Source organism: Rhinoderma darwinii, chromosome 3 (genome assembly GCF_050947455.1).
Source record: "Rhinoderma darwinii isolate aRhiDar2 chromosome 3, aRhiDar2.hap1, whole genome shotgun sequence".
NCBI classification, from domain to species: domain Eukaryota; kingdom Metazoa; phylum Chordata; class Amphibia; order Anura; family Rhinodermatidae; genus Rhinoderma; species Rhinoderma darwinii.
In genome coordinates this window covers 305,453,238-305,480,033 of record NC_134689.1, presented here as the reverse complement: position 1 = coordinate 305,480,033, position 26,796 = coordinate 305,453,238, and the positions used below count along the sequence as shown (strand labels likewise).

The window sequence follows — 26,796 nt, the reverse complement described above, 5'->3', positions numbered from 1 at the left end:
CCAATAATCATTTTTCTAAATAACTTGCAAAGCAAATTGTGTCTCTAAATAGAAGCATGAACCGGTTGCGCTCCGTGCAGTGGGCTGCTCATGACTATGCAGTAGGAGACACAGCATCCTGCTCTGTCACCTAGGCTCCCGTCTCCAATACGTAAGCCAGGACTGTAGAATTACGATGCAGAAGGTGGTGATGTGAACATAGCCTTACCTACGACGCAGATGTGAACATAGCCTTACCTACAACTTTTGTCATGTTGAAGATCTTCGGGCTTTTTAAAACAAAGTTACCGACTTTGATTATCGCTTCAACTTCTAATTTACTACTATATGATAAATTTTACATTTTAGGTTTAATGTATAGATTTTTTTCCAATTTCTTTCGAGTATGTGTTCTCTGAGTTCTAGCGTATCTCCTAAAAAATGTAAATTTTTGTCATTTCATGGCTAGGTTTCTGTGGATTAAAAGGGAAAAAGATGGCTATCCATAGATTTGAACCTTAGTGGGTTTGGATGAACATAAGCAAAAGCAGAACTTCTCACCTGGTCAGGATGTGCTGAGCAGGCATAACTCTGTGAATAAGTGAATAGGCTGAAATGATGCAAGCTGCTGCTTTCCCTGGTACTGAATCCGTGTGAAACGGCAATAATCAGATACAAACAATAGGAAGAAAAAACAGGGTGATTGTATCACTGCTAAACATCACAAATGGACTTCCAGGTAAAGATAGCGGTCTTTATTGGGAGATTATGGACAACGCGTTTCATCTCCAAACCAGAGCCTTCATCAGGTCCTAAAACCTAGGACCTTCGTTATTTTACAATAAATACCTCTATCTTTACCTGGAAGTCCGTTTGTGATGTTTAGCAATGCTACAATAGCTAGGTTCCTGTCATGGAACCAGCCATTGCTTGGAAACTTTCATGCACAATACCCACATGTTACTATCAAAAAGACAAAGTGAAGGTGGAAAAAATGACTGTTCCAATACGTTTTTTTTTATAACGCTAATAAAAATAGCCCTGCAGTAATGTACTACGTAGATAATGTAATCTTCCTCCTACCGATCCTACACGTTGCATCTGCTCAACAAAACACATTTCTTTGTTCTTAACCTATAAAATTTCACCTTTATGCTCTTTACCCTACTATGAACTTGTTTGCATTTATTTTCTCTCCAAAAAAAAAATATATCACAGTAACATTTCTTGTTGATGCCAAATCATTAAACATGTAATAGATTAGCTATTACTGGATATCTTCAGACAGTTTTCTTACAATCAAAGCTGGATCATGCAATTGCAATCCCAGTAATTGGGGTAATATTTGATAAATCTCTACTTACTTTGCTTTGGCTCTAGTCACTTCCTCTGTTGCCTCACAAATCAATGTATTATAGCTGGGGTGCACAACCTTTTTTTGATCCAAGGTTCACATTGTCAGATTATACCACTTCCAAAGGCCGCAATACAACTTAAAAGGGTATTCCCATCTGAGACATAGACAGTATATGCCTGCCAGAAATGTTTGAGAGTTGGGGGCTTCACTTCTGGGACTTCCACTTATTAGGAGAATAGGAGTGCTACCCTGTTCGGTATACCCCAAAGGAAGAGTCAAGGTGTCTATGTGTAAGCCTGGCTAGCTCCACTGTTACTCCATTAAACTATAATGAAGAGTGCCACATTCATGTGCATCTCTTAATCTCTGGAGCGTTGAACAGAAAGAAGTCCCCCAAATGGGTGATAGCTGGAGGCTGCACAAAACAGCATTATAGGCTGACAATGTTGTTATTCCACAATGTGAACTGATATGATGTAGAGTTGCTTTTTGTAAAAAAATGTCTGTTCTTGCCACCCTTGTCAGAGTCGTTGACTGGCCCAACAGGGGATCCTCCAGTAAGCCCAAGATCTTATATTATAATGGAGCCCATGAGGTCCACCAGCTGTAACTTCCGTTATGTCCATTATTAGAAATAGTTTGACTTTTTACGTAAAGGAACACTCCTGGAAAAACTTTTAGACTGTGTTAGGCCTAGTTTACGGCCTTAAGGGAGGTGCATTACTCAAAGATAGAAGTCATGCCGTGTACTATACATAATACAGTATATACAGTATGTTTTTGTTTTTTTTGTAATCTGCAAGCTTTTAGTAAGATAATAATTATTGTGCTTGCTAAAGAACATGTGCTGTCACCTACATTTCAGCATCCATAAATATAACTATTAACACTTGTGTGCCCATCCACCTAGTCTGCTCATCAGGTTTATGGTCGCTAATAGAACCGGCAGGTCATGGTGACCACACATTTACACACAACATGACAAGTTTCAGATAATGCTGTTGTTATGCAATGGCACTGCAACAAAATGCAGTAACATTAGGATTTTTCATAGGTGGAAAAAACTTTTCAAACATGCGAATGAATACATACATACATACACATACATACCTACATACATACATACATACAAATACGTACGTACGTACATACACATACATAATTCTATATCTAAACTTAACAATACTTCTCCATTTAAATGTACTATAAAATATTATCCATAAAACTTTAAAGCAGACCTGTCATATATTTATCCTGCACTGTCTGGGGGCAGCATAAAGTTGTGGTAGACACCCTGATTTTCTCAATATAACTGTGCATATTGAGAAAAGTGTCAATCAGCAGCTGGAGAAGACAGCATAACTATATGACAGATCCCCTTTAATAAAATATCAACTATGTGATTTAACAACTGCTATATGATTCCTACAGTTATATTTGCCATTTGTGGGTGGTTAACAGGGCTGCATACGCTGGGGGGTCTGGTGCTGTAAAATCAAACATTTTATTCTGCACACAGATTAATATTCAGTATCTGTCCTTTAATGTGCTATGATGGCTTATTGGCAAATACATATTCCATAAATGGTGCCTGGACACCTTTCTGTTTAATGATATCCTTCAGTCACAGCATATGGAAAAAAAATATGATAATGACGTTAAAAGAATAATATAATTTTAAACAAGCAAGAGAGAAGAGGATTTATTGTAAATCAGTTTTACAATAAGTAAAATAAGTTTTAAAACCAGTTTTAAATAAGTTTTTAAATTATGGGATTCAGATTTTCAGTCATACATATCAATGAAGTAGTTATTTTATTTAATTAATAAAACTAATTGCTGATTGGTTGCAATGGGATATTACATATCCAATTGTTTTGCTCCCCTCCCCCGCCTTTATGTCATGTCTTCTGTGGTCATACAGGAAAATATAACTGCAAGTTAGATCCATCTAGACTACTCTGTCCTTATTATTTGGTTGGTTGTTTGTGGACTTTTATTGAATGTTTCTGAATTCTTTTATGCTGCATTTATTAATTCATAATTTTATGAATTAGATTTTCATGATGGATATATTACTAGCGAATCCAACTGTTTTGTTCACTAATTGCATTAAATAAAGATTCTAAAAGCTTTTATCTTACTCTATCTTACATTTTATAAATTGAGAAAACAAAATTGAAGGCATATTTCTAGTGATTTCATTTTTTTGCAGAAATGTGCTTGAGGGCCCTCTATCAAAGCATGATATTTTTCATTAAAAACCAGACTATATGAATATTATAATTTTATAGCAGTTTTATGCCTTATAGAAAAAGATGGAGTTTGCAATGCTAGCTGCTATGTGTGCATTACAGCTGCTATACACTGGAAGAATTCCTATCTCACAGAGTATAGAGTACTGGGAGCAGGGGCGTAACTAGGAAAGACTGGGCCCCATAGCAAACTTTTGACTGGGGCCCCCCCTCCCCTGGGTGTCACACAACCCCCCCCCCTTGTAGATAGTGCCTTTTTTACAGCCCCCCTGTAGATAACGCCATACAGCCCCCCTCTGTAGATAGCGCCATACATCCCCCTGTAGAGAACGCCATACAGCCCCCTGTAGATAACGCCATACAGCCCCCCTGCAGAGAACGCCATACAGCCCCCCCTGTAGAGAACGCCATACAGCCCCCCCTGTAGAGAACGCCGTACAGCCCCCCCCTGTAGAGAACGCCATACAGCCCCCCCCCCTGTAGGGAACGCCATACAGCTCCCCCCTGTAGGGAACACCATACAGCGGCCCCCTGTAGGGAACGCCATATAGCTCCCCCCCTGTAGGGAACGCCATACAACCACCCCCCCTGTAGGGAACGCCATACAGCCCCCCCCCTGTAGAGAACGCCACACACCCCCTCTAGGGAACACCATAAAGCTCCCCCCCTGTAGGGAACGCCATACAACCACCCCCCCTGTAGGGAACGCCATACAGCTCCCCCCTGTAGGGAACGCCATACAGCGCCCCCCTGTAGGGAACGCCATGCAGCGCCCCCCCCCCCCCCCAATGCGACCTATAGTGTGTCCTACAAATAACATGCATCCCCTCTCCAAAGGATCTCCACAGGATAGGGGATACATGTGTGATCGCTGGCAGCGATAGGGAGAACGGGGGACTGAAAGTCCCCTGAACTTCTCCATGACAAACCTCTGACTTCCGGCGTCTGCGCAGCTCAATAAAAATGAAAGGAGCGCTGGTCATGCATGCGCAGAAGCACGACCGGCGCTCCATTCATTTCTACGGAGCTGCCGACACAGACCCCGGAAGTCCGAGGTTTGTGATGGAGAACTTCAGGGGACTTTCAGTCCCCCGTTCTCCCTATCAATGCCAGCGATCACACATGTATCCCCTGTCCTGTGTATATCCTGTGGAGAGGGGATACATGTCCTGTGTATATCCTGTGGAGAGGGGATACGTGTCCTGTGGAGATCCTGTGGAGAGGGGATACATGTCCTGTGGATATCCTGTGGAGAGGGGATACATGTCCTGTGTATATCCTGTGGAGAGGGGATACATGTCCTGTGGAGATCCTGTGGAGAGGGGATACATGTCCTGTGGATATCCTGTGGAGAGGGGATACATGTCCTGTGGAGAGGGGATACATGTCTTTTGCTCTATTTTGCGCCTTCAGGACCAGACACTGTTTAGCCCTTTTTAGCACGCGTTAGTTAAATGGCTATAACTTTTTTATTTGTTGGGCTAACGACGTGATTTTTGCGATGTTTTTTCCTTAGACAATGCAGGTTTCATTTTTTATCATTTTTATACACACCTTTTTTGCTATTTTAGAATTTTTATTCATAAAGTTTGAAAATAATAGTAAAAAAATAAGCTTTTTTAAGTTTCAGCTATTTTTTTTGGGTAATAACATAGTTTTACCCTAAAATAGACCTTTTATTTGTGATCGTCGTTGTCTACCGTAAATGTTAATATATTACATGTCTATATTAGGGTAATTGGGTCAGCGCTAGCGTTACAACAATGATTGGCGGGGGGAACTGTTTTTTTGGGGTGGGTATTTTATGTGTATTTATTATTTAATTTTTTTTTGCACTATACTTTATTTTTTTTTTATTACTATGCTCTGTCCCCCAAAGGTCAAAAAAGACCTTTGGGGAAAATTTTATATATATTTTTTCTTTTTTTTACACCATGTTTTTCCCCTGTAACTGGAGCTGCACAGCAGCCCCAGTTACAGGGGAAATCAGCCCTCTCATAGTGACGATTGTCACTAATAGGGCTGTGCTGGGTCTAGTAAGACCCAGCAGCAGCCTGCCACTAACGGCACCCGGCGATCATGTGACCAGTCACATGATCACCGGGAGGAATAGAGACAGCGCCGCTGCTGCTGTCTCTATTCCTGTACACAGCGCGCATTCAGCGCTGTGTACAAATGATCAGAGAAGACAGAAGCAGCGAAAGCTGCTCCTATCCTCTCCTCAGGGTCCCCGGCAGTCACTGACAGCCGGAGACCCGACATTCAGCTGCCCGATCGCGCGGGCAGCAAGTTAAAACCCGAGCCGTAGAAAGTCTATGGCTCGGGTTTTAAGGACCCTGACCGCTGGCCGTAAAAATACAGCCAGCGGTCGGGAACCAGTTAATGGCAGAGCGGGGAGATACCTCCCTGCTCTGCCGTAGTCTTCAGTGGCGTCCCGCTGTAGCAGCCATAGCGGCTGCTAGCGGAGCCTCCGGCCATGGTGGGGGCCCGTGCCGGCAGGCGACACGGGCCCCCTCATGTCGCGGGCCCCGTAGCAGCCGCTACTGCTGCTACGGCGGTAGTTACGCCACTGACTGGGAGAACAGAAACATTTATGACCACATCTAAAAATCTAAAAATGAAGAGACTTAGTAAAAAGTATTGATTAAAAAAAAGCCTTTGCTTCCATGATAACAGACTACAAACAAATCCTGTGTAGTCTGATCCTGCAGTCACATTCCCTTTCATCTGTCCCCTGCTATCTATTTATCTTAAACATAAGTAAATAAACACAGACACAGAATTTCAATATAATGTATAGTATGGGAATTTATTAAGCACTCGACACCAGATTTCTAGCGAAAAAAAATGTGGAATTTGCGCAAAAATGAAATTATGCAGCTTTCGTAATTTTTTGCTGCGTTAAACACTTCATAAAAGTGGGTAGGCTTAGAAAAAGGGCGTTGATTTCACAAAATGTATGCTAGCTCATAGCTGGTGTAAATTTTCTGTTCAGGTACACGGATGACTAGAGATGTACCTAATTTAATAAGAAGCATGCGCCTCTTAATAAATTAGTCGCATCCTTCTGCAGAGATCTTTTAGCACATTTTAAGCTCGGTTAAGTGGGTGTTAGATACTGTTCCCCATGGCGACAAGGTTCCATTCCATCAAGATTTTGTTGCCTTTGCTGATCAAAGTTAACCTGATACAAATAAACACTAACAGAAATCTTATTGAATTATTACAAGCAATGGGATCTGTTAGTATTTATTAAAATGAAAATAAAAACAAATCCAGTCTGTAAAAACCAAACCCATGATGCCAATGTGAACACAAACTTATTTTGAAAACTGTCGAACCATTTAAACAAGGCCAATCTCTCCAACAAAACCTGAACTGTATTATAATAAATCTAAAATAAAACTGCTACAATTGTTTAACTTTACTAATTATGAGAAGGCTCTGGTCTGTCTGACAAAGCTCAGAAAGTTAAGGGGGTTTTCCCGCCAAATACATTTATCACCTATCCACATGATAGGTGATCAATGTATGATCGCTGGGCGCCTCAACGCTGAGACTCCCACTGATGACTAGACCAGTGGTCCCAAGTCCCCTATTCCTCCTCATCAGCATGACCACAGTGAGGAGGAGCTTAAATAGAGCAGCGGTAGGCTGCTTGCTTCATACTTCATGGGAATAAGTGCAACTTGGCTGTTTCCAACACGCGACTCGGGACATGGGGGTCATAGGGGTCTGAGTGGTGGGGCCCCCTAGGGACCATAAATTTATCACCAAGAGGAGGTCTAGATAGTAAATACCTGAGCTTACAAAAGAAAGCTAGCACACACATACTTCACATACTGATTCAGCAGCATAGACAAGTTTTCATTTCTGGCATATAGCAAAAATATGAAAATTACTATGAACATGAAATGGGTTACATTACATTATCAATTAACACATCACCTGGCACTGGACCGGACATTAACACTGTGCACAGTCAACAAGGAGTAAAGAAAGACCCCAATGACTGGTGATTCAGGAATGGTACCAAATTTAAAGTGTACTTATATTAGAAATGTTTTTTTAATATTTGGGGTCACTTTTTGGTGAGGGTTGGTAGGAATACTACCAAAATCAGTCATCCAAACATGGACAGAGGCTGTAGTGAATACATAACAAAGTAGGAGTATTATACACAAGGAAAACGGACATTAGAGAGGGGTCTCTGGCAATTACCAATACTATTTTGGATTCATTTGTTTTCTTATTATTTACTCTGTCCAGTGTTACTTTTTTGACTTTGTTCTTTTTCTTTGACAGGTAAACTATGACCACTTTATTATTAGTGTTCGTGTGTTTGCGTGTCATCGCTGCAGCAATATCAGAGGAGGTTTCAGGTGAGTAATTCTTTTAAAATATTGATAAATATTAATATTAAATTTTTACATTTACATTACCATGTGGTTGGAGTCTTTGAAACTATTCAATATCTAACTTTAAAACCTATGTTCACTCTTGCACCTTCAAATAGATCCTACAAGCCTATGAATTTTTTTTTAAACCCAGAAGAAAAAAGTATCCACTATATAAATATTGAAGAGTTTGAATTAAAGAGGTCATTAGGTCACTAGGTCATATAAGTTGAACTGGTTAGTTGACCTGAATAGCGATGTCTCCCTGATTGCAGTGCTGTTCTCCCCCTCCCCCGTTACAGAGATATGGCCCACTGTTGTCTTGGCTCCCTATGTGGTAATTTGCTATAGTTAGCCAAAGGGGTGGAGCTAGATTATCTGCTTCTGATGCTGACCAATCAGCGTGAGGCAGCTTGAGGGTAGTTCACGCCCGGTTGGCGAACTACAGCAATTAGCATATAGGTAGCCAATACAACAGTGGGTTATAGCTCTGGAATGGGATGATCCAGGAAAGAAAAACCAGCACTAGAATCAGGGAGACAGCGCTATTCAGGTCAGTAAACCAGTTCAAATTATATGACCTAGTTACAGGTCCTCTTTAAATTGCATGTTTGCATATTTGCAATTACATATCCTACAATATGATGTTTTTATTCTATTGGCCTAATATCTCGAAATGTCAATATTTACTGGCTAATAATACCTGTATAATAATACAAATTATCGCAAACAGCCCTTTATAAAAGCTTGTGTGGATATTTAGACACTTAAAAACATATGAATGGCTAAATTTGATACTTATCCTATCATGAAACTCAAAGGATGCATCATCCCATGTGCTGTCAGCTTTTTTTCTCATGAAGGCAACTCTGTCCATATGTCCTATTAGGTTATATGGACGTCATAGAGGGGGTCCACTGTTTGAGACCCCCATCTATGAGCCAGAATGGAGAGCTTCTCTGTGTAAATGCTCCAGTCAGGCGTACTCGAGATGTCAACGCCATGTAATACTACAGGGGAAATGTCTGTCTATACAAGGCTTCCCCTGGCAAAATCAGCTGCTTTCCAGGGGTGCCGTAATACTGACACGCAGTGGTCAGCTGATCGATGCGATGGCTGTATTCTGAAAGGGGTTTGTCTCGGATGAGACAACCTCTGTAATAAAATGCTTTACAGACTTACCAATAGTAAAATATGGTCAAGAGCTATGATGAATGTGTATCTTGTATAATTTTATACTTTTCTTGAATTAATTTACAGACCATGCTCACTCGTTGAGTGTGAGTATACCTGCAGAAGCTCCACTGAACATTCAGCTAGGACACTCAAATATCATCCCCTGCTACTTCATCAATGCTTTGGAACATGTGACTGTGGCCCCCTCAACGGCTCCTTTAACACCCAGAATCAAATGGAGCAGACATAACAAAGGACGAGAGACAGTGCTACTGGTAGCCACTGATGGTCAAATTCGTGTAAATGAAGCCTACAAAGGACGCATTTCAATGCCAAATTATCCTCTCATCCCTACTGATGTCAGTTTAGAAATTGTAAACCTATTGTCCAGTGATTCAGGAATCTACCGTTGTGAGGTCATGCATGGAATCGAGGATAGTCAAGACACAGTACAGGTCAATGTGAAAGGTAGATTATTTTGAGTTCTGCAGCCTTTATTGTATACTTAAACTCATAACCTGAACAATGGCAAAGTTTCCCTAGGTTCTCAACCTGTTGTACGTGTACCCCTGGGGGTACATTCCATGTTTCTAGGGGATACTCATGTTCTCCTCATGCTATTTTTTTTAATAGGCAGCACGTTGTATGATCATAGCCTTGGGGGTACATTGATGGAATTTGTTTGTCGAGGGGCTAAGGGGCTACTTGGTTGGGGAACGTTGAGAAACACTGCACTACATAGACCAATTATTTTTAGAATAAAGCCTATTAAATTAAATTAATGAGTGCTAGCAATATCATTTAGGTATCATGTATATCTGTGGTGGACGAATAGTAGATTACAATCTACCGGCAGAACTCACAGCGGGGACCAGTAGATCTCGATGTTCGGCCACCAGGCTGTTCTCCTGCAGAAGTGGGAAAACTGCTCCTCATAGGTTCACGTTTCAATGTGTCTGTCAACCCCTTTTCGAGTGAATTTTCATTGGCGAGCCATATCGAGACTTGTGAGTCTCGACCAGTGCTATTAGTTGGTGTGGGTTTCACACAGTCCCTAACAGCTAACATAGAGTGTACCATAAAGCAGGGCAAAAGGGAGAATCATCACATTTATGGTCTATTTACAGCGTACGTTGGAGGCATACGTCGGGAGGATTTCTCAACATATACCTCCAACGGATTCCACTGTATGGGCATACAGAGGCGTCCGTTGCCCATAGGCTCCCATATTGGAAAAACACATACCGCGCGGTAAGCGTTTTATGCGGGATGCCTCTGTGTGGAATACCACAGCAGACTTTGCTCTTCCATAGAGTTGAAAGGTATACTAATGGATACAAGCCCGATTAAATCAAAAGGACAATCTTTTGGCCTCAGCCAAGTCAGTGAGCACAAAAAGCTAGAATAGGGATTACGTGGCCCCGTTCTAGAGATGGGACCCGCATCTTTCTGACATTTAGGACATATCATGTGGATATGTCATAAATGTCCTTCATGGGAAAACCCCTTTAAGTAGATGTTCCCCCACCCAAGCATCATATGAACACTGGGTAGCAAAATTGGAGGTATTATTTCAGTGTCAAATTTCAGGACTTTAAGGATTGTTTAAAAAAAATTGCATTTTAGAGATCATGCAAGGTTGTATCAATCTAATTTTCTATTCTGAATTGTAAGCAAGTAATATAGAGTATAATGTAAAATGACTTACAGATTGATGTGAAGGATACTAACTCCAGATTCATAACTTATTTATTGGTATGCACAACTTGATTTTGTTATAATTTCCTCAGACACTTTGGTTAATCATGGTAAAAATGTTTGGTCGCATCTGATCTATGTATGATACAGAACAATTATGTTTCTTGTTTCTATTTAATTCATCCATCCTCATATTATTGTTGTTAGAAATATAATAATGATGATGATGATGGTTGTTATTATTATAATTCATTTTATACATTTTACAAATGATCCTTCCCAATACAATTCACAGAATTATATATCAAGAATACATCCTGTAGAAAAGAGCAGGATAACCAGACACAATAGCAAACGGACATGTCATGTAGACTACCGACAAAAATAAATCAGTGTGGGTCCATAAGTTTGACCACCAATTTTCTAAAGGAAGAGGCCAAATATATTGGCCCTCATTTACTAAGACTAGCCTAACGTAAATGAGATAGTTAGAAGAATCCGCACCACCTTTATTAAAAGATGTATGACTCTTAAAGGCAGAAAATAAAATTTAAGCCTACAATTTACACTTAGTTTACTTAATAAATGTGGCCTAAACTTCATCTCCTTGGAGACCTCGCACACTTTTCTCATTACGTTTCAACTATGGCGTGTTATGACTCACGTCACAATTTGCAACTTTTTGTGGCGCTGTTCATGACATAAACTGGCGTAAGCTGCTTAGTATATGTGGGCCACTGTAAATAGAGCACCATAGATTTCAATGGTGTTCAAGCATTATATCAGAGATTTCCATTCACCAAAATCTGCCCAAGAGGATTAGATACAACCCTATCATTTTGAATATGTATATCTTTTAGGTTGACTTTTTTATTTTCATAAACTTTTCACATAATATTTGGAAAATCTCCCATACTTCTTTTTGGATCAAAATGAGGATCAGATCAGGGCGTAAGGGAGAGGGGGAAACTCCTCTCCTCCATCTCCATTGGGTTACAATTCGATCCACCATTTGATCTTGGAAGGAGTACGGGAGAACAGATTGCAAGGGGCTTTAAAAATATATATTTGTTTCATTAAACATTTGTATATTGTCTATCCTTATAATTAGAACATTTAAGAAAATGAAACACTATGTATAAACTGTTAATTGCAGTTTCTAATAATTGGCCAATCAAGATTATAGAAGCGATGTATTTAGACTGCGCCAGTGTTGATAAAAACTATGATGGAGTAAGATGCAACAGATTTATTAAGAGGCAATTTGGCACATCTTTGACTGTTCAGGCATCATTTAATAAAATCTGATTTCCGCTGTGATTTCCGCCAGTTTGTGGTGTAAATTATAGTAAAAGCATCGGGCTGTAGGTGGCTCCACTTCCTTTTACTAAGCTCCAATCACTTTTTGAAAAGAGGCAAGAATGGGGGAAACGTCCCAAAAAGTCCCAATTTTGGAGACTTGGGCAGTTTGCAACATTTCTAAGCGACAAAACGGAATGAATGATCCATTTTCATCATAAGCTGAGTTTTAATTAGTCACATTTACAGCCAAAATTACAGATGTAACAGGGCTGAGTTTTCAATTTAACTTTTTTATGCACCTTGATAATTCAATTAAATCGGGATATCACTGCACAGCACTGTTGCATTGATAAATAGATAAATAAATAGATCAATAAATCTAAAATTGCATTTATATTGCCAGCTAAATCTTCTATTTTTCTCACATTTATCGCGTGTCACTTTTGCAGTAGCCTATGAGGACATTGCACACATTATTCCATTCAAGTTTTTATTTTATTTCTTCAAAATATATGTGATTTTAGTTTGCAAGTAAAAATCTAGTTTCTCTAGATATACTTGTTTTCTGATTTATCTATGTGATAAGCCCTACTTTACTAGATGCCCTGTGCTAGCATCAGGATCTGGAAATCCATAATGGGTGAGGCATTGACTAACACAGTAGCCACATCAACAGCATTAAGAGAACATAGCTGAACAATAAAAAAATATTCACTATATTTTCTTTACTTTTTCATCTATTTACTTCAGGGATCGTTTTCCACTATAGAGCCATCTCCACCAGATACACATTGGACTTTGAGAATGCCAAAAAAGCTTGCATTCAGAACAGTGCCACCATCGCTTCACCGGATCAACTCCAATCTGCATATGATGATGGATATCACCAGTGTGATGCCGGTTGGCTTTCTGATCAGACTGTACGGTACGATGTTATACTTACTTCCGGAAATGCTTTCATTACATATTTACTTCTACAATTATTCAAGCAAGGGCATACTTAAGCTGGCCATATACATGAGATAGCAGCTTGGTGAACACTCGCTCCATCAACAGCTATTTGTCCTGCAGCCCCGCTTTAATGGCTGACATCAGCGAAACCTCTGATATCTGCTGTTAACACTTTGAATTCTGGGATCAACGCTGATCATGGCATTCAAAGGGAAAGAGTGAGGGGCAACCCTCTTTGATCGCGTCACAGGGAATCCCTGTATTGCGATTGAGGTCAATACCCAATTTGGACATACCCAGTTATGCCCTAACATCTGCCTGTTTATTATAAGTGCACAGGATAATGTACTGTCATATAGATATATGCTAGTACATTATAGTTATAAAATAAATATCCAAATTAATAATACCCCTGTGGTGTTAAATCAAAAATGTCAAGAAAAGAAAAATTAAAGTAATGTTAAATAAAAAAATTATGCACAAAATTTACATTATTTACAATAAATAAACGTTATTAAGTCTAAGACCCAAAACATAAAATAATATACATATATATTATATAGTCATGACCATAACAACCTGCACAATGAATTTGTAGCTTATGATGATCGGTATATGCTTTAAAAAAATAAATAAAAATACTGCAACGGAACTACTTTTTTTTTCATTTTTGCCTAAATAAAAATGAATATAAATTAAATGCTAATGTACAGTATATGTACCAGAAAAAAAAGAACCTACATAAAGTGCAACTCATTAAAAACAAAGCTTCGTACAGCTACGTCGAACAAAAAATAGTTATGACAGCCGGGATGCAAGAAGGAAAAATTAAAAAAAATGTTCTGTCCTCAGGACCAACATTGGTTAGGTAGTCAAGAGGTTAAAAGACAAAATCCTAGCTACCTGCAACTGCCACTGTCTTATTATCAAGATCAATGTATGCAGTTATCTCATAAGCTCTCTCTATTTTCGGCTTAAGGCAGTCAGAATGGAAAATCAGAGCTCAGACCACTATAGACAAATTAAGAATTTAATCAACTCAGAATTAGAAATCTACTATATTTTTTTTTTTAAATGGTATGTATTGGTGCATATTTCCTTTAAAAAAAAAAAGTCTAAATACATTTCTACACTCACAGACAAAACAAACAATAAGGCCCCATGCACACGACCGTATTTTCATCCATCCCGAAATACTGTCCGTAAATACGGATCCGTACTCATCCGTAACTCATCCATATTTACGGAAGGGTGGCCATAAATACGGTCTGTATTGCATCCGTATTTGATCTGTATATACAGATCCGTAAAAAAAGAAGGAGGTTGTAAATGATGTCAACAACATGTTGCATAGCAACACTTCCGTAAATACGTAGGGTTTACGTATGCACATTTACGGAAGCGCCCATAGGCTTCTATAGGAGAGTCTGTGCCATAAATACGAACAAGAATAGGACGGGTTCTATCATTTTTTCAGCACGGACACCCATCCGTAAAAATGCTAAAAGGTGTCCGTGGCAGATAGAAATTAATGGGTCCGAAATTACGGTCCGTATTTACGGTACATAATTACGGATGAAGTATACGGTCCTGTGCATGTGGCCTAACTGGCACACTATTATGTTTTGTCATGTATTTAATCATTTAGATATGTGACAGATCTACCAATGCAATTACACAGTTCTTTGAGAATAACTGAATTGAAAAAAATAGCGTATGTCAATTATGACAAATGTCATATTTATGAAGCCCCTTTTCATCCCTTATGTGTCAACTGTGAAATATAATCAAAGTGTTCCACAATTTTTTTATTGTTTTTCCAAGCTGTGAAATATGATACCATCTACACCATTATACCACACTGATGTACCGTGGGGCAATGGACGTAAATGGGCCCCATTGTAATACAATATATGTAATTAGGAAGTCCTGCTATAAAATAATTGTGTAAAACTATTACTCCAGTACATTTATAATATTTCACATATTTCTTACAGTTACCCAATCCATAATCCACGTGAACCATGCTATGGTGACAAAGAAAACTTCCCAGGAGTTAGGACATATGGTGTTCGAGACACTGATGAAACTTATGATGTATATTGCTATGCTGAAGACATGCCAGGTATTCAGAGACAAATTTAATCTATCTATCTATCTATCTATCTATCTATCTATCTATCTATCTATCTATCTATCTATCTATCTATCTATCTATCTAATATCTATCTACCTATCTATCTATCTATCTATCTATCTATCTATCTATCTATCTATCTATCTATCTATCTATCTATCTATCTATCTATCTATCTATCTATCTATCTATCTATCTATATATCTATCAGTATTCATTCACTAGTTATTCTAAAAAGTAATTAACACATTAATCATAATATCTTTCTTGCTACCTTAGGTGAAGTATTTTATGCAACATCTGCTGAAAAGTTCACATTCTATGAAGCAGAAAAACAATGCCAAAATTTAGGAGCCCGGCTTGCCACCACAGGACAGCTCCATCTGGCTTGGCAAACTGGCATGGATGTGTGTAGTGCCGGTTGGCTTGCAGATCGCAGTGTTAGGTATCCAATTGCCTTTCCACGTCCCAACTGTGGCGGAAACTTAGTTGGAGTCAGAACAGTCTATCTCCATCCTAACCAGACTGGATATCCAGATCCTCTTTCTCGTTATGATGCTATCTGCTACAAAGGTAAGTCTATACTTTTCTCAATAGTCGGCTATTATTACATGTAAATGTATAATGCTGGTGGGGGATGTTTAAAGATATTTAAAGTATTCCTAGTACAGTATGTTTTACTTTTAATGTTGGATTTGTTTGGTCTGTAACCATACACCAAAATATTGATAGGTAGGTATTTCTCTTCTGAGACACACTGCCTACTCCAATTTCCATATATCTGGTTTATGTAGTATTTGGAATTGTATTTCTATATATTAGTCATGTAATATATCATTTTAGATATACAGTAGATACATTTCTCAGGTATGATTACAGTTTATGTTGGGTCAACCCTACTGTCCAATATATGGTGCGGATTTGAAGATCCAAAGAAGAGCTTTTCGTTTCTTAGTCTTTTGTATTTCTACGCTGGAAACTTTGTAGCTAAACTTTGTAGCTAAATAAATCTATTTTAGCGCAATATATCATTTTATTAATGTGACCTTATTTGCTTTTTAAACTATTTTGCTCCTGGAACAGATGATGCTGACAACATTACTATTCAAACTGTGACACAGCCTGGCCTGACACTCATCTTTCACCAAAATGCTACTGAAGAGGAAGCCCGTGGCAGCATTGCTACACTAGAAGGACTAAACTTCACCCTCACACCTTCTGAAGATGGCTTTACAGCAACTCCAGAATTCCCCGGAACGCCTATAAGTCCCGAGCTTCTGCCAACAGGAGGCTTATTAGAAACCGTCACAGAAGCTGGACTTGAGCTATGGCTGGAAAATATCACAGCTGTTCCTTCCATTGAAGCCACTGGCACAGCTGAAGAGGAAATATTACCAGTTACTGCAGCTATTGATGTCGCTCTGCCTGGAAAACCCATATCTGATACTGGTGAGTGCTGAGTAAAACTGATAAATACATACATACAGATGTAGCAATCTTTAATTGGGTCAAGTTCAAGTTTGCTACCTTTGTATCATATTAGGAAAGTATTAAGTCATATGATTGTTCCAGAGTTGATACAAAGCAAGCATGCCTCCATCAAGCAATGAGTAGGATTTATGTGCGCATTTCTCATGAAAGAACCTTAGAATTCAAAGAATTATAAAAGGGTTAAATAAATAATATTCAACATTATTAAATACTTTCAACTGCGTGTGTGTTTGATCGAAGCTTATACTGCTAATAAATCCTGTATTTTTCCAACAAGGTGTTGTGTTCCATTACCGAGCTGGATCTAGTCGATATTCCCTCAACTTCACCCAGGCCAAGCAGGCTTGTCTGGACAATGATGCTGTTATTGCAATCCCTTCTCAGCTCCAGGCGGCTTATGAAGCGGGATTCGATCAATGTGATGCTGGTTGGATATCAGATCAAACTGTCAGGTATGATAACAAGTCTTTAGATAAAGGAGAATTGTTATTTGTACAGCCTGGTAGTATCTAAATATGGATTTATATAGAATCAATCTATTTTATAAATCTTTAATTCAAGACAACAAATTCTGGAAAGACACCAAGTATACAGTGAAGGAAATAAGTATTTGATCCCTTGCTGATTTTGTAAGTTTGCCCACTGTCAAAGACATGAACAGTCTAGAATTTTTAGGCTAGGTTAATTTTACCAGTGAGAGATAGATTATATAAAAAAAAACTGAAAATCACATTGTCAAAATTATATATATTTATTTGCATTGTGCACAGAGAAATAAGTATTTGATCCCCTACCAACCATTAAGAGTTCAGCCTCCTCCAGACCAGTTACACGCTCCAAATCAACTTGGTGCCTGCATTGAAGACAGCTGTCTTAAATGGTCACCTGTATAAAAGACTCCTGTCCACAGACTCAATTAATCAGTCTGACTCTAACCTCTACAACATGGGCAAGACCAAAGAGCTTTCTAAGGATGTCGGCGACAAGATCATAGAGCTGCACAAGGCTGGAATGGGCTACAAAACCATAAGTAAGACGCTGGGTGAGAAGGAGACAACTGTTGGTGCAATAGTAAGAAAATGGAAGACATACAAAATGACTGTCAATCGACATCGATTTGGGGCTCCATGCAAAATCTCACCTCATGGGGTATCCTTGATCCTGAGGAAGGTGAGAGCTCAGCCGAAAACTACACAGGGGGGAACTTGTAAATGATCTCAAGGCAGCTGGGACCACAGTCACCAAGAAAACCATTGATAACTCATTACGCCATAATGGATTAAAATCCTGCAGTGCCCGCAAGGTCCCCCTGCTCAAGAAGGCACATGTACAGGCCCGTCTGAAGTTTGCAAATGAACATCTGGATGATTCTGAGAGTGATTGGGAGAAGGTGCTGTGGTCAGATGAGACTAAAATTGAGCTCTTTGGCATTAACTCAACTCGCCGTGTTTGGAGGAAGAGAAATGCTGCCTATGACCCAAAGAACACCGTCCCCACTGTCAAGCATGGAGGTGCAAACATTATGTTTTGGGGGTGTTTCTCTGCTAAGGGCACAGGACTACTTCACCGCATCAATGGGAGAATGGATGGAGCCATGTACTGGTTTTTTTTTATATAATCTATCTCTCACTGGTAAAATCAACCTAGCCTAAAAAATCTAGACTGTTCATGTCTTTGACAGTGGGCAAACTTACAAAATCAGCAAGGGATCAAATACTTATTTCCTTCACTGTATGTAATGACATATTTCAGGCTTTTCGACATTCAGTGGTTTTCTGCACATTAGTGACCATTTTTCTTTAAACAAGGGAGCAGATTTACTACTTTGTTTGGGTCCATAAAGTGTCCAAAAAAATGCTTCCGATTTTGGCTCAAATAAGCTCAGTTTGGGGCAATTTTGATTTTTGGATCTAACTAGACACTTCTTAAAAGCATTCCAGAAGGGGTTGTGGCTTAGAGGGAAAGGGGAATGGCTTGACAGATAGGGCATTGTGGCTTACCTACCCTAATGTGTCCGAAAAATGCACTAAAAAAAACGAGTAGAAAACTCTGGCGCAAAATGAACCAAATCAAAAGTGGCATAACGAAGAGAAAAGTGTCTAATAGGTCATGCAAAATGCACCAGTCTGGTCTAAGTTTGCGCTGTCTTACTATTAAAATTAGCATTAGTAAATATGGGCCAATCCGTATCTTGTCTTCCTATATTTCTCCTACTTACTGGGTTTTGGAAAGGAAATTCGAGCTGACACTCTTTTTCATCATGTATCAGTAGAGGATTCATGTATTGTCAAAGACCTACTTTATTGAGAATTTAAGATACCAGTAAACAAGTTAACATTATGGGAAATCCAGTCGAAATGATCCTTTGATATGTTATAGACACATGTGAGAAGATCACATCAATTAAGTCTGAAATCTTGGACCACTACTAATTTCCAGAATGAAAGGGCTCTATGGAGAACTCAAATCTTTTTGATACTTCTTATAGATTTCTGTTACTGGAAATTAAACACAAGGTGGCAAAGTGCCGTTCAAATCAGTGGCAATTGGATTACTAAGCAAATTGGTACTGAACTACAATGTGTTTTTTTAAGGCAAAACCCCCCATAAAAAAAGAGATGTATGTAGCCTTCCTTTATACACACTGCCCTGTGTGAGTGTGTGAACAAGGCCTAAGCATGTAATGACATTATACAATTCATGTAGGTGTAAAGGATCTGCCAGGCACTGCGGGGTTAACTCCCAGAACTTATCAGTCAGCACCTGAGAATACATCCCTGAGACTGACTCCTGCTTCCACCATTCAGGCTGGCAGGCTTAGGAGTGGGAGAGCCTATCGTAACCTGGCCAGACTCAGCTAGCTCCCGCCCTCGGTCTATTTAAGCCTGCACTTCCTGTCCCTCGGTGCTTGTTATTGCTTTGGTTTCCTTCCTTGTGGTTCCTGGCCCAGCTACAGCTCCTGCTATTTTTGATCCTGCTCCATACCGACCCTGGCTTACCGACTACTCTTCTGCTTTTCGTTTTGTACCTCGCACACTCCTGGCTTGACTCGGCTCGTTCACCACTCTGGTTGCTCACGGTGTTGCCGTGGGCAACGGCCCCTTTTCCTTGCTTGTGTTCCTTGTATGTTTGTCGTGTTTGTCGTGCACTTACTGAGCGCAGGGACCGCCGCCCAGTTGTACCCCGTCGCCTAGGGCGGGTCGTTGCAAGTAGGCAGGGACAGAGTGGCGGGTAGATTAGGGCTCACTTGTCCGTCTCCTTACCCCCTGCCGCTACATAATAACAAGCCCATACCTAGTCTACCCCTGGTCCCTGACACCACTATGGATCCCCGTGAGACCCTGGCTCAGCAAATGCAGGGACTCTCCCTACAGGTCCAGGCCCTGGCTCAGAGGGTCAACCAGCCTGATGCTACCCTGGTAGTTCCCCGCACCGCACCTCTTGAACCCCACCTCAAGTTGCCCGACCGGTTCTCAGGGGACCGGAGGACTTTTCTCTCCTTTCGGGAGAGTTGTAGGCTTTACTTTCGTTTAAAGCCTCATTCCTCAGGTTCTGAGAGCCAGCGGGTGGGTATAATTATGTCCCGGCTCCAGGAAGGGCCCCAAGAGTGGGCCTTCTCCTTGGCTCCTGACGCCCCTGAACTTTCCTCCGTTGATTGTTTCTTTTCTGCTCTCGGACTTATTTATGACGAGACTGACAGGACTGCCTTTGCCGAGAGTCAGCTGGTGACCTTAAGTCAGGGTAAGAGACCTGTTGAGGAGTATTGCTCTGACTTTCGGAAGTGGTGCGTAGCTTCTCGGTGGAATGACCCTGCCTTAAGGTGCCAGTTTAGGTTGGGTCTGTCGAATGCCCTGAAAGACCTGCTAGTTAGCTATCCCTCTTGTGACTCCCTAGACCAGGTTATGGCTTTAGCGATACGACTTGACCGACGTCTCAGGGAACGACAACGTGAACGTTTATGTGTTTTCTCCTCCGACTCCCCCATGATGCCTCCCGAAGCTCCGTTGCTTCGTTCCTCCCCGAAAGATTCAGAGATACCTATGCAACTCGGGGCCTCCGTGTCCCCCCAACAACGTAGAGAATTCCGCAGGAAGAATGGTCTCTGCTTCTACTGTGGGGACGACAAGCATCAAGTGAACAACTGTCCTAAGCGTAAGGTTGCAGCCAGAGAACTTCCGCGTCTAAGTGATCATCGGGGAGGTCACTTGGGCGCACAGGTATTTCCCGTAAATATGAAACGTACTAAGATCTTGCTTCCCTTTCAGGTCTCTTTTGGTGGTAGGTCTGCTACCGGCAGTGCTTTTGTGGATTCAGGGTCCTCTACTAATATCATGTCTGTGGAATTTGCTATGTCCCTTGCTATGCCTCTTATTGATTTGCCTAAACCTGTCCCGGTAGTGGGTATCGACGCCACTCCTCTTGCTAATGGTTATTTTACACAGCATACCCCTGTTTTTGAACTCCTTGTTGGCTCCATGCATTTGGAGCAATGCTCTGTACTGTTGATGCAGGGATTATCGTACGATTTGGTGCTAGGTCTTCCCTGGTTGCAGTTGCATAATCCTACGTTTGACTGGAATACTGGGGAGCTAACCAAATGGGGTAATGAATGTTGTACGTCATGTTTTTCTGTTAATTCTATTTCTCCCCCTAAGGAGGCGAATACGCTACCCGAGTTTGTTCAGGACTTCGCTGATGTTTTCTCTAGGGAGGCCTCCGAAGTGTTACCTCCTCATAGAGAATACGATTGCGCTATCGAATTGGTACCAGGAGCTAAGCTTCCTAAGGGTAGGATATTTAATCTTTCTTGTCCCGAACGTGAAGCTATGAGAGTGTATATCCAGGAATCCCTGGCCAAGGGTTACATTCGTCCCTCTTCTTCTCCGGTAGGTGCTGGCTTCTTCTTCGTGGGGAAGAAGGATGGTGGTCTTAGGCCATGCATTGACTACCGTGGCCTGAATAAGGTCACGGTAAGGAACCAGTATCCCCTTCCTTTGATTCCTGATCTCTTTAATCAGGTTCAGGGGGCCCAATGGTTTTCTAAATTGGATCTACGGGGGGCGTATAACCTTATTCGCATCAAAGAGGGGGATGAGTGGAAGACTGCGTTTAACACGCCCGAAGGCCATTTCGAATACCTCGTCATGCCCTTTGGGTTGTGTAATGCCCCTGCGGTCTTCCAGAATTTCATAAATGAGATTTTGAGAAATTACCTGGGGATTTTTCTGGTAGTGTACCTTGATGACATACTGGTGTTTTCCAAGGACTGGTCCTCCCACGTGGAGCATGTCAGGAAGGTGCTCCAGGTCCTTCGGGAAAATAAACTGTTTGCCAAAACCGAAAAATGTGTGTTTGGGGTACAGGAGATTCCATTTTTGGGTCAAATCCTCACTCCTCATGAATTCCGCATGGACCCCGCCAAGGTTCAGGCTGTGGCGGAATGGGTCCAACCTGCCTCCCTGAAGGCGTTACAGTGTTTTTTGGGATTTGCTAATTATTACAGGAGATTTATTGCTAACTTCTCGGTCATCGCTAAGCCCCTTACGGACCTCACTCGCAAAGGTGCTGATCTCCTCCACTGGCCTCCTGAGGCTGTCCAGGCTTTTGAGGTCCTTAAGAAGTGCTTTGTCTCGGCCCCGGTGCTGGTTCAGCCCAACCAAATGGAGCCATTTATCGTGGAAGTTGACGCATCTGAGGTGGGAGTGGGGGCTGTCTTGTCCCAGGGTACCAGGTCCCTCACCCATCTCCGCCCCTGTGCCTACTTCTCCAGGAAGTTTTCGCCAACTGAAAGTAACTATGATATTGGCAACCGCGAACTCTTAGCCATTAAATGGGCATTTGAAGAGTGGCGCCACTTCCTGGAGGGGGCTAGGCACCAGGTAACGGTCCTTACCGACCACAAGAATCTGGTGTTCCTAGAATCTGCCCGGAGGCTAAACCCGAGACAAGCTCGATGGGCGTTATTTTTTACCAGATTCAATTTTTTGGTTACCTATAGGGCTGGGTCTAAAAATATTAAGGCTGATGCACTGTCGCGTAGCTTCATGGCCAGCCCTCCTTCGGAGGAAGATCCTGCTTGTATTTTGCCTCCAGGTATAATCATTTCCTCGATCGATTCTGATTTAGTCTCTGAAATTGCTGCTGATCAAGGTGCAGCTCCCGGGAACCTTCCTGAGAACAAGCTGTTTGTTCCCCTGCAATTCCGGCTAAGGGTACTTAGGGAAAATCATGACTCCGCTCTATCTGGCCATCCAGGCATCCTGGGTACCAAACACCTCATTACCAGAAATTATTGGTGGCCTGGGTTGCCTAAAGACGTTAAGGCCTACGTCGCCGCTTGTGAGGTTTGTGCTAGGTCCAAGACTCCCAGGTCCCGACCAGCGGGCTTACTGCGTTCGTTGCCCATTCCCCAGAGACCTTGGACACATATCTCCATGGATTTTATCACCGATTTGCCTCCATCCCAAGGCAAGTCGGTGGTGTGGGTGGTGGTGGACCGCTTCAGTAAGATGTGCCACTTTGTGCCCCTCAAGAAACTACCCAACGCCAAAACGTTGGCTACCTTGTTTGTCAAACACATCCTGCGTCTCCATGGGGTCCCTGTCAATATTGTTTCGGACAGAGGGGTACAATTTGTTTCATTGTTTTGGAGAGCCTTCTGTATGAAGTTGGGGATTGATCTGTCCTTCTCCTCTGCCTTCCATCCTGAAACCAATGGCCAAACGGAGAGGACTAATCAGTCCCTAGAACAATACTTAAGGTGTTTTGTCTCTGACTGTCAATTTGATTGGGTCTCTTTCATTCCCCTCGCCGAATTTTCCCTTAATAACCGGGTCAGTAACTCGTCTGGGGTCTCTCCTTTTTTTTGTAATTTTGGGTTTAATCCACGGTTCTCCTCCGTTTCACCTGGTAGTTCCAACAATCCTGAGGTAGAGGTCGTTCATCGGGAACTGTGCACAGTCTGGGCCCAGGTTCAGAAAAACCTAGAGGTGTCCCAGAGCGTACAAAAAACTCAGGCTGATAAAAAACGTTCTGCTAACCCCCTGTTTATGGTCGGGGATCTGGTGTGGTTGTCATCTAGGAACTTGCGTCTCAAGGTTCCGTCCAAGAAGTTTGCTCCCCGGTTTATTGGGCCGTATAAGGTCATTGAGGTCCTCAATCCTGTCTCCTTCCGGCTGGAGTTACCCCCGTCTTTTCGGATACACGACGTGTTTCATGCCTCCCTCCTCAAACGCTGCTCCCCGTCCTTGGCTCCCTCGAGGAGACCTCCTGTTCCCATCCTCACCCCGGAGGGGGTGGAATTCGAGGTGGCCAGGATTGTGGACAGCAAGATGGTCCAAGGCTCCCTCCAGTACCTGGTCCATTGGAGAGGATACGGGCCCGAGGAGAGGACTTGGGTACCCGCCCGGGATGTTCACGCTGGGGTATTGGTCAGGAGGTTCCACCTGCGTTTCCCCAGTAAGCCAGGTCCACTTAGAAAGGGTCCGGTGGCCCCTCATAAAAGGGGGGGTACTGTAAAGGATCTGCCAGGCACTGCGGGGTTAACTCCCAGAACTTATCAGTCAGCACCTGAGAATACATCCCTGAGACTGACTCCTGCTTCCACCATTCAGGCTGGCAGGCTTAGGAGTGGGAGAGCCTATCGTAACCTGGCCAGACTCAGCTAGCTCCCGCCCTCGGTCTATTTAAGCCTGCACTTCCTGTCCCTCGGTGCTTGTTATTGCTTTGGTTTCCTTCCTTGTGGTTCCTGGCCCAGCTACAGCTCCTGCTATTTTTGATCCTGCTCCATACCGACCCTGGCTTACCGACTACTCTTCTGCTTTTCGTTTTGTACCTCGCACACTCCTGGCTTGACTCGGCTCGTTCACCACTCTGGTTGCTCACGGTGTTGCCGTGGGCAACGGCCCCTTTTCCTTGCTTGTGTTCCTTGTATGTTTGTCGTGTTTGTCGTGCACTTACTGAGCGCAGGGACCGCCGCCCAGTTGTACCCCGTCGCCTAGGGCGGGTCGTTGCAAGTAGGCAGGGACAGAGTGGCGGGTAGATTAGGGCTCACTTGTCCGTCTCCTTACCCCCTGCCGCTACAGTAGGTCTAAAACTCAGCAGAGCATTACCAGCACATATGGGGATGAGCAGATTACCGGAATATGGTTCATCTTTATTGGATTATAATCAGTCTTAACATTGTTGCATTTATTAATAGTAGTAATAAGGTAACCTTTAGAAATGATCTTCCTCATTGATCATCAATGAAATGAATCAGATCAATTTGCTGCCCAGATCGAACCTTGACAACAGATTTAAAGATTTTTATAGATTAGTAAATGTAAAAATAATTGTCCATGAATATTAAACATGACAAATGGATGCTACCATCTCCAAATGTCAGGAATAGCCCTCATCCAGGGTCAGGAAGAGGTATAGGTGGCGTAGGTGATTGCCTAGGGCCCTTCTGAGGCAAAAAGTAGAATTTATAGATTAAAAAAGAAGCAAAACAATGCTCTACCTTTTTACAAATGTATTTGTACAGGTAATCAGATGGTCTTCAGCAAAGCTGAATGTTGATATTGCTAGGTGAATCAGGGCTGATATATGTCGGCTGATTGATTACCCATTCAACAACTATTATGCTGAGCTTCAGAGACCAACAGTGGGGGCACATTCTAAAACCCCTGCTTTGTCCACCAAAAAAGCTTGTCCCGTCCCTTCCAGCTTCTATATAGATTTACCCATAGATACAATAGGTCTGTAGTAGTTCCCTAGTGGACGGGTGCCTGCTAAATGGCACACGTATATATAAACACACTGTGTGTATTCATATGTTAATTATTTATTACATTTATGCTAATTAGTGCAGAGGTAGAGGTTGCACCCAGACTCTGGTGCCTGGCCGGGGTACACCAGTATTATAAATTGCACACGGTAGGTGGGGGCCCTGTTATCTTATATATAGAATTGTGGCCCAGGAGTTTCACGTTATGCCTCTGCTGAGAGGAGAACACAAGACCCAGTAAGAAGTTCTGCTTTAATTTGTAGGAGTAGACAAACAAGTTAAAGTCATACATGGCTTAGGTGTGGCCTGCTTGATGGTGTGGCCTACTAGTCTAAGGTGCCAGACAATCTGTACCAACAGGCTCCTGAGATGTAAATCTGGTACTTCCTATAACGTTACTGACGTTCAAGAGAAATTTTTTGGCTGGTACAATTTTAGAGATTTTAGTTCTTTACTTGCTGTTCAACACTTGCTGTTGCTTCATTATGTTTGGCATTAAATTGATGGCACGTAAAAACAAATAGAAAATACAAAAATGTTAACAAATTTAAAAACACTATAAGCCCATTTTTAATTGCTCAAAAGTTTATCGTTTTGGTGCTCATATTTTAAAATAGTGCAAAGAATTTTCAGTTCCCAGCTCTTCTGTTCTGGCAATTATGCAAGATTGTTAACAATGTATATTCTTTGGCAGATACCCCATTGTCAGTCCCCGTGAGAACTGCCATGGAGATAGAAATGGATTCCCAGGGGTGAGGAACTATGGAGTGGTGGATCCGTCAGAAGAGTATGATGTATACTGTTATATTCACAGGCTACGAGGTATGTGACCAAATTATTAGTAATAGCAAAACAGGGAAAAAAATACTTTTTCTGTTTATGTCAAACTACTGCTGAGGTAATTACTGCCTTAGTTCGTATGATAATTTACTCATATTATTGTTAGCTATATTATCATTATTATGGCTTATACTTAATATATGTAGGTGTTTGCTTTTATACACAAATGTACATTCTGAGTATGTGGTAAACCATACATCCAGCATACACTTCCATTATTTCTGCTACTCTTATAATAATTGTATAACTTGGGCAAATTATATGTGTGTTTTATAAATATGTCACTGAGGCTTTCCACGCACATATAGTGTTCGAGACACTGATGAATCTTATGATGTATATTGCTATGCTGAAGACATGCCAGGTATTCAGAGACAAATTTAATCTATCTATCTATCTATCTATCTATCTATCTATCTATCTATCTATCTATCTATCTATCT

General features: G+C 41.5%; 1 protein-coding gene across 1 annotated transcript in view; it reads left to right on the top strand.

The window, feature by feature from the left end:
• The window catches only part of ACAN (aggrecan), a 105,356-nt gene that overhangs the window by 43,680 nt on the left and 34,880 nt on the right, over positions 1–26,796 (top strand). The window contains exons 2-9 of the mRNA XM_075858187.1: positions 7,897–7,973; positions 9,249–9,632; positions 12,915–13,089; positions 15,113–15,240; positions 15,532–15,825; positions 16,336–16,701; positions 17,021–17,195; positions 26,208–26,335. Coding sequence (XP_075714302.1) covers positions 7,904–7,973; positions 9,249–9,632; positions 12,915–13,089; positions 15,113–15,240; positions 15,532–15,825; positions 16,336–16,701; positions 17,021–17,195; positions 26,208–26,335 — 1,720 coding nt within the window. The 5' untranslated portion in view covers positions 7,897–7,903. The remainder of the gene's footprint in view (positions 1–7,896; positions 7,974–9,248; positions 9,633–12,914; positions 13,090–15,112; positions 15,241–15,531; positions 15,826–16,335; positions 16,702–17,020; positions 17,196–26,207; positions 26,336–26,796) is intronic.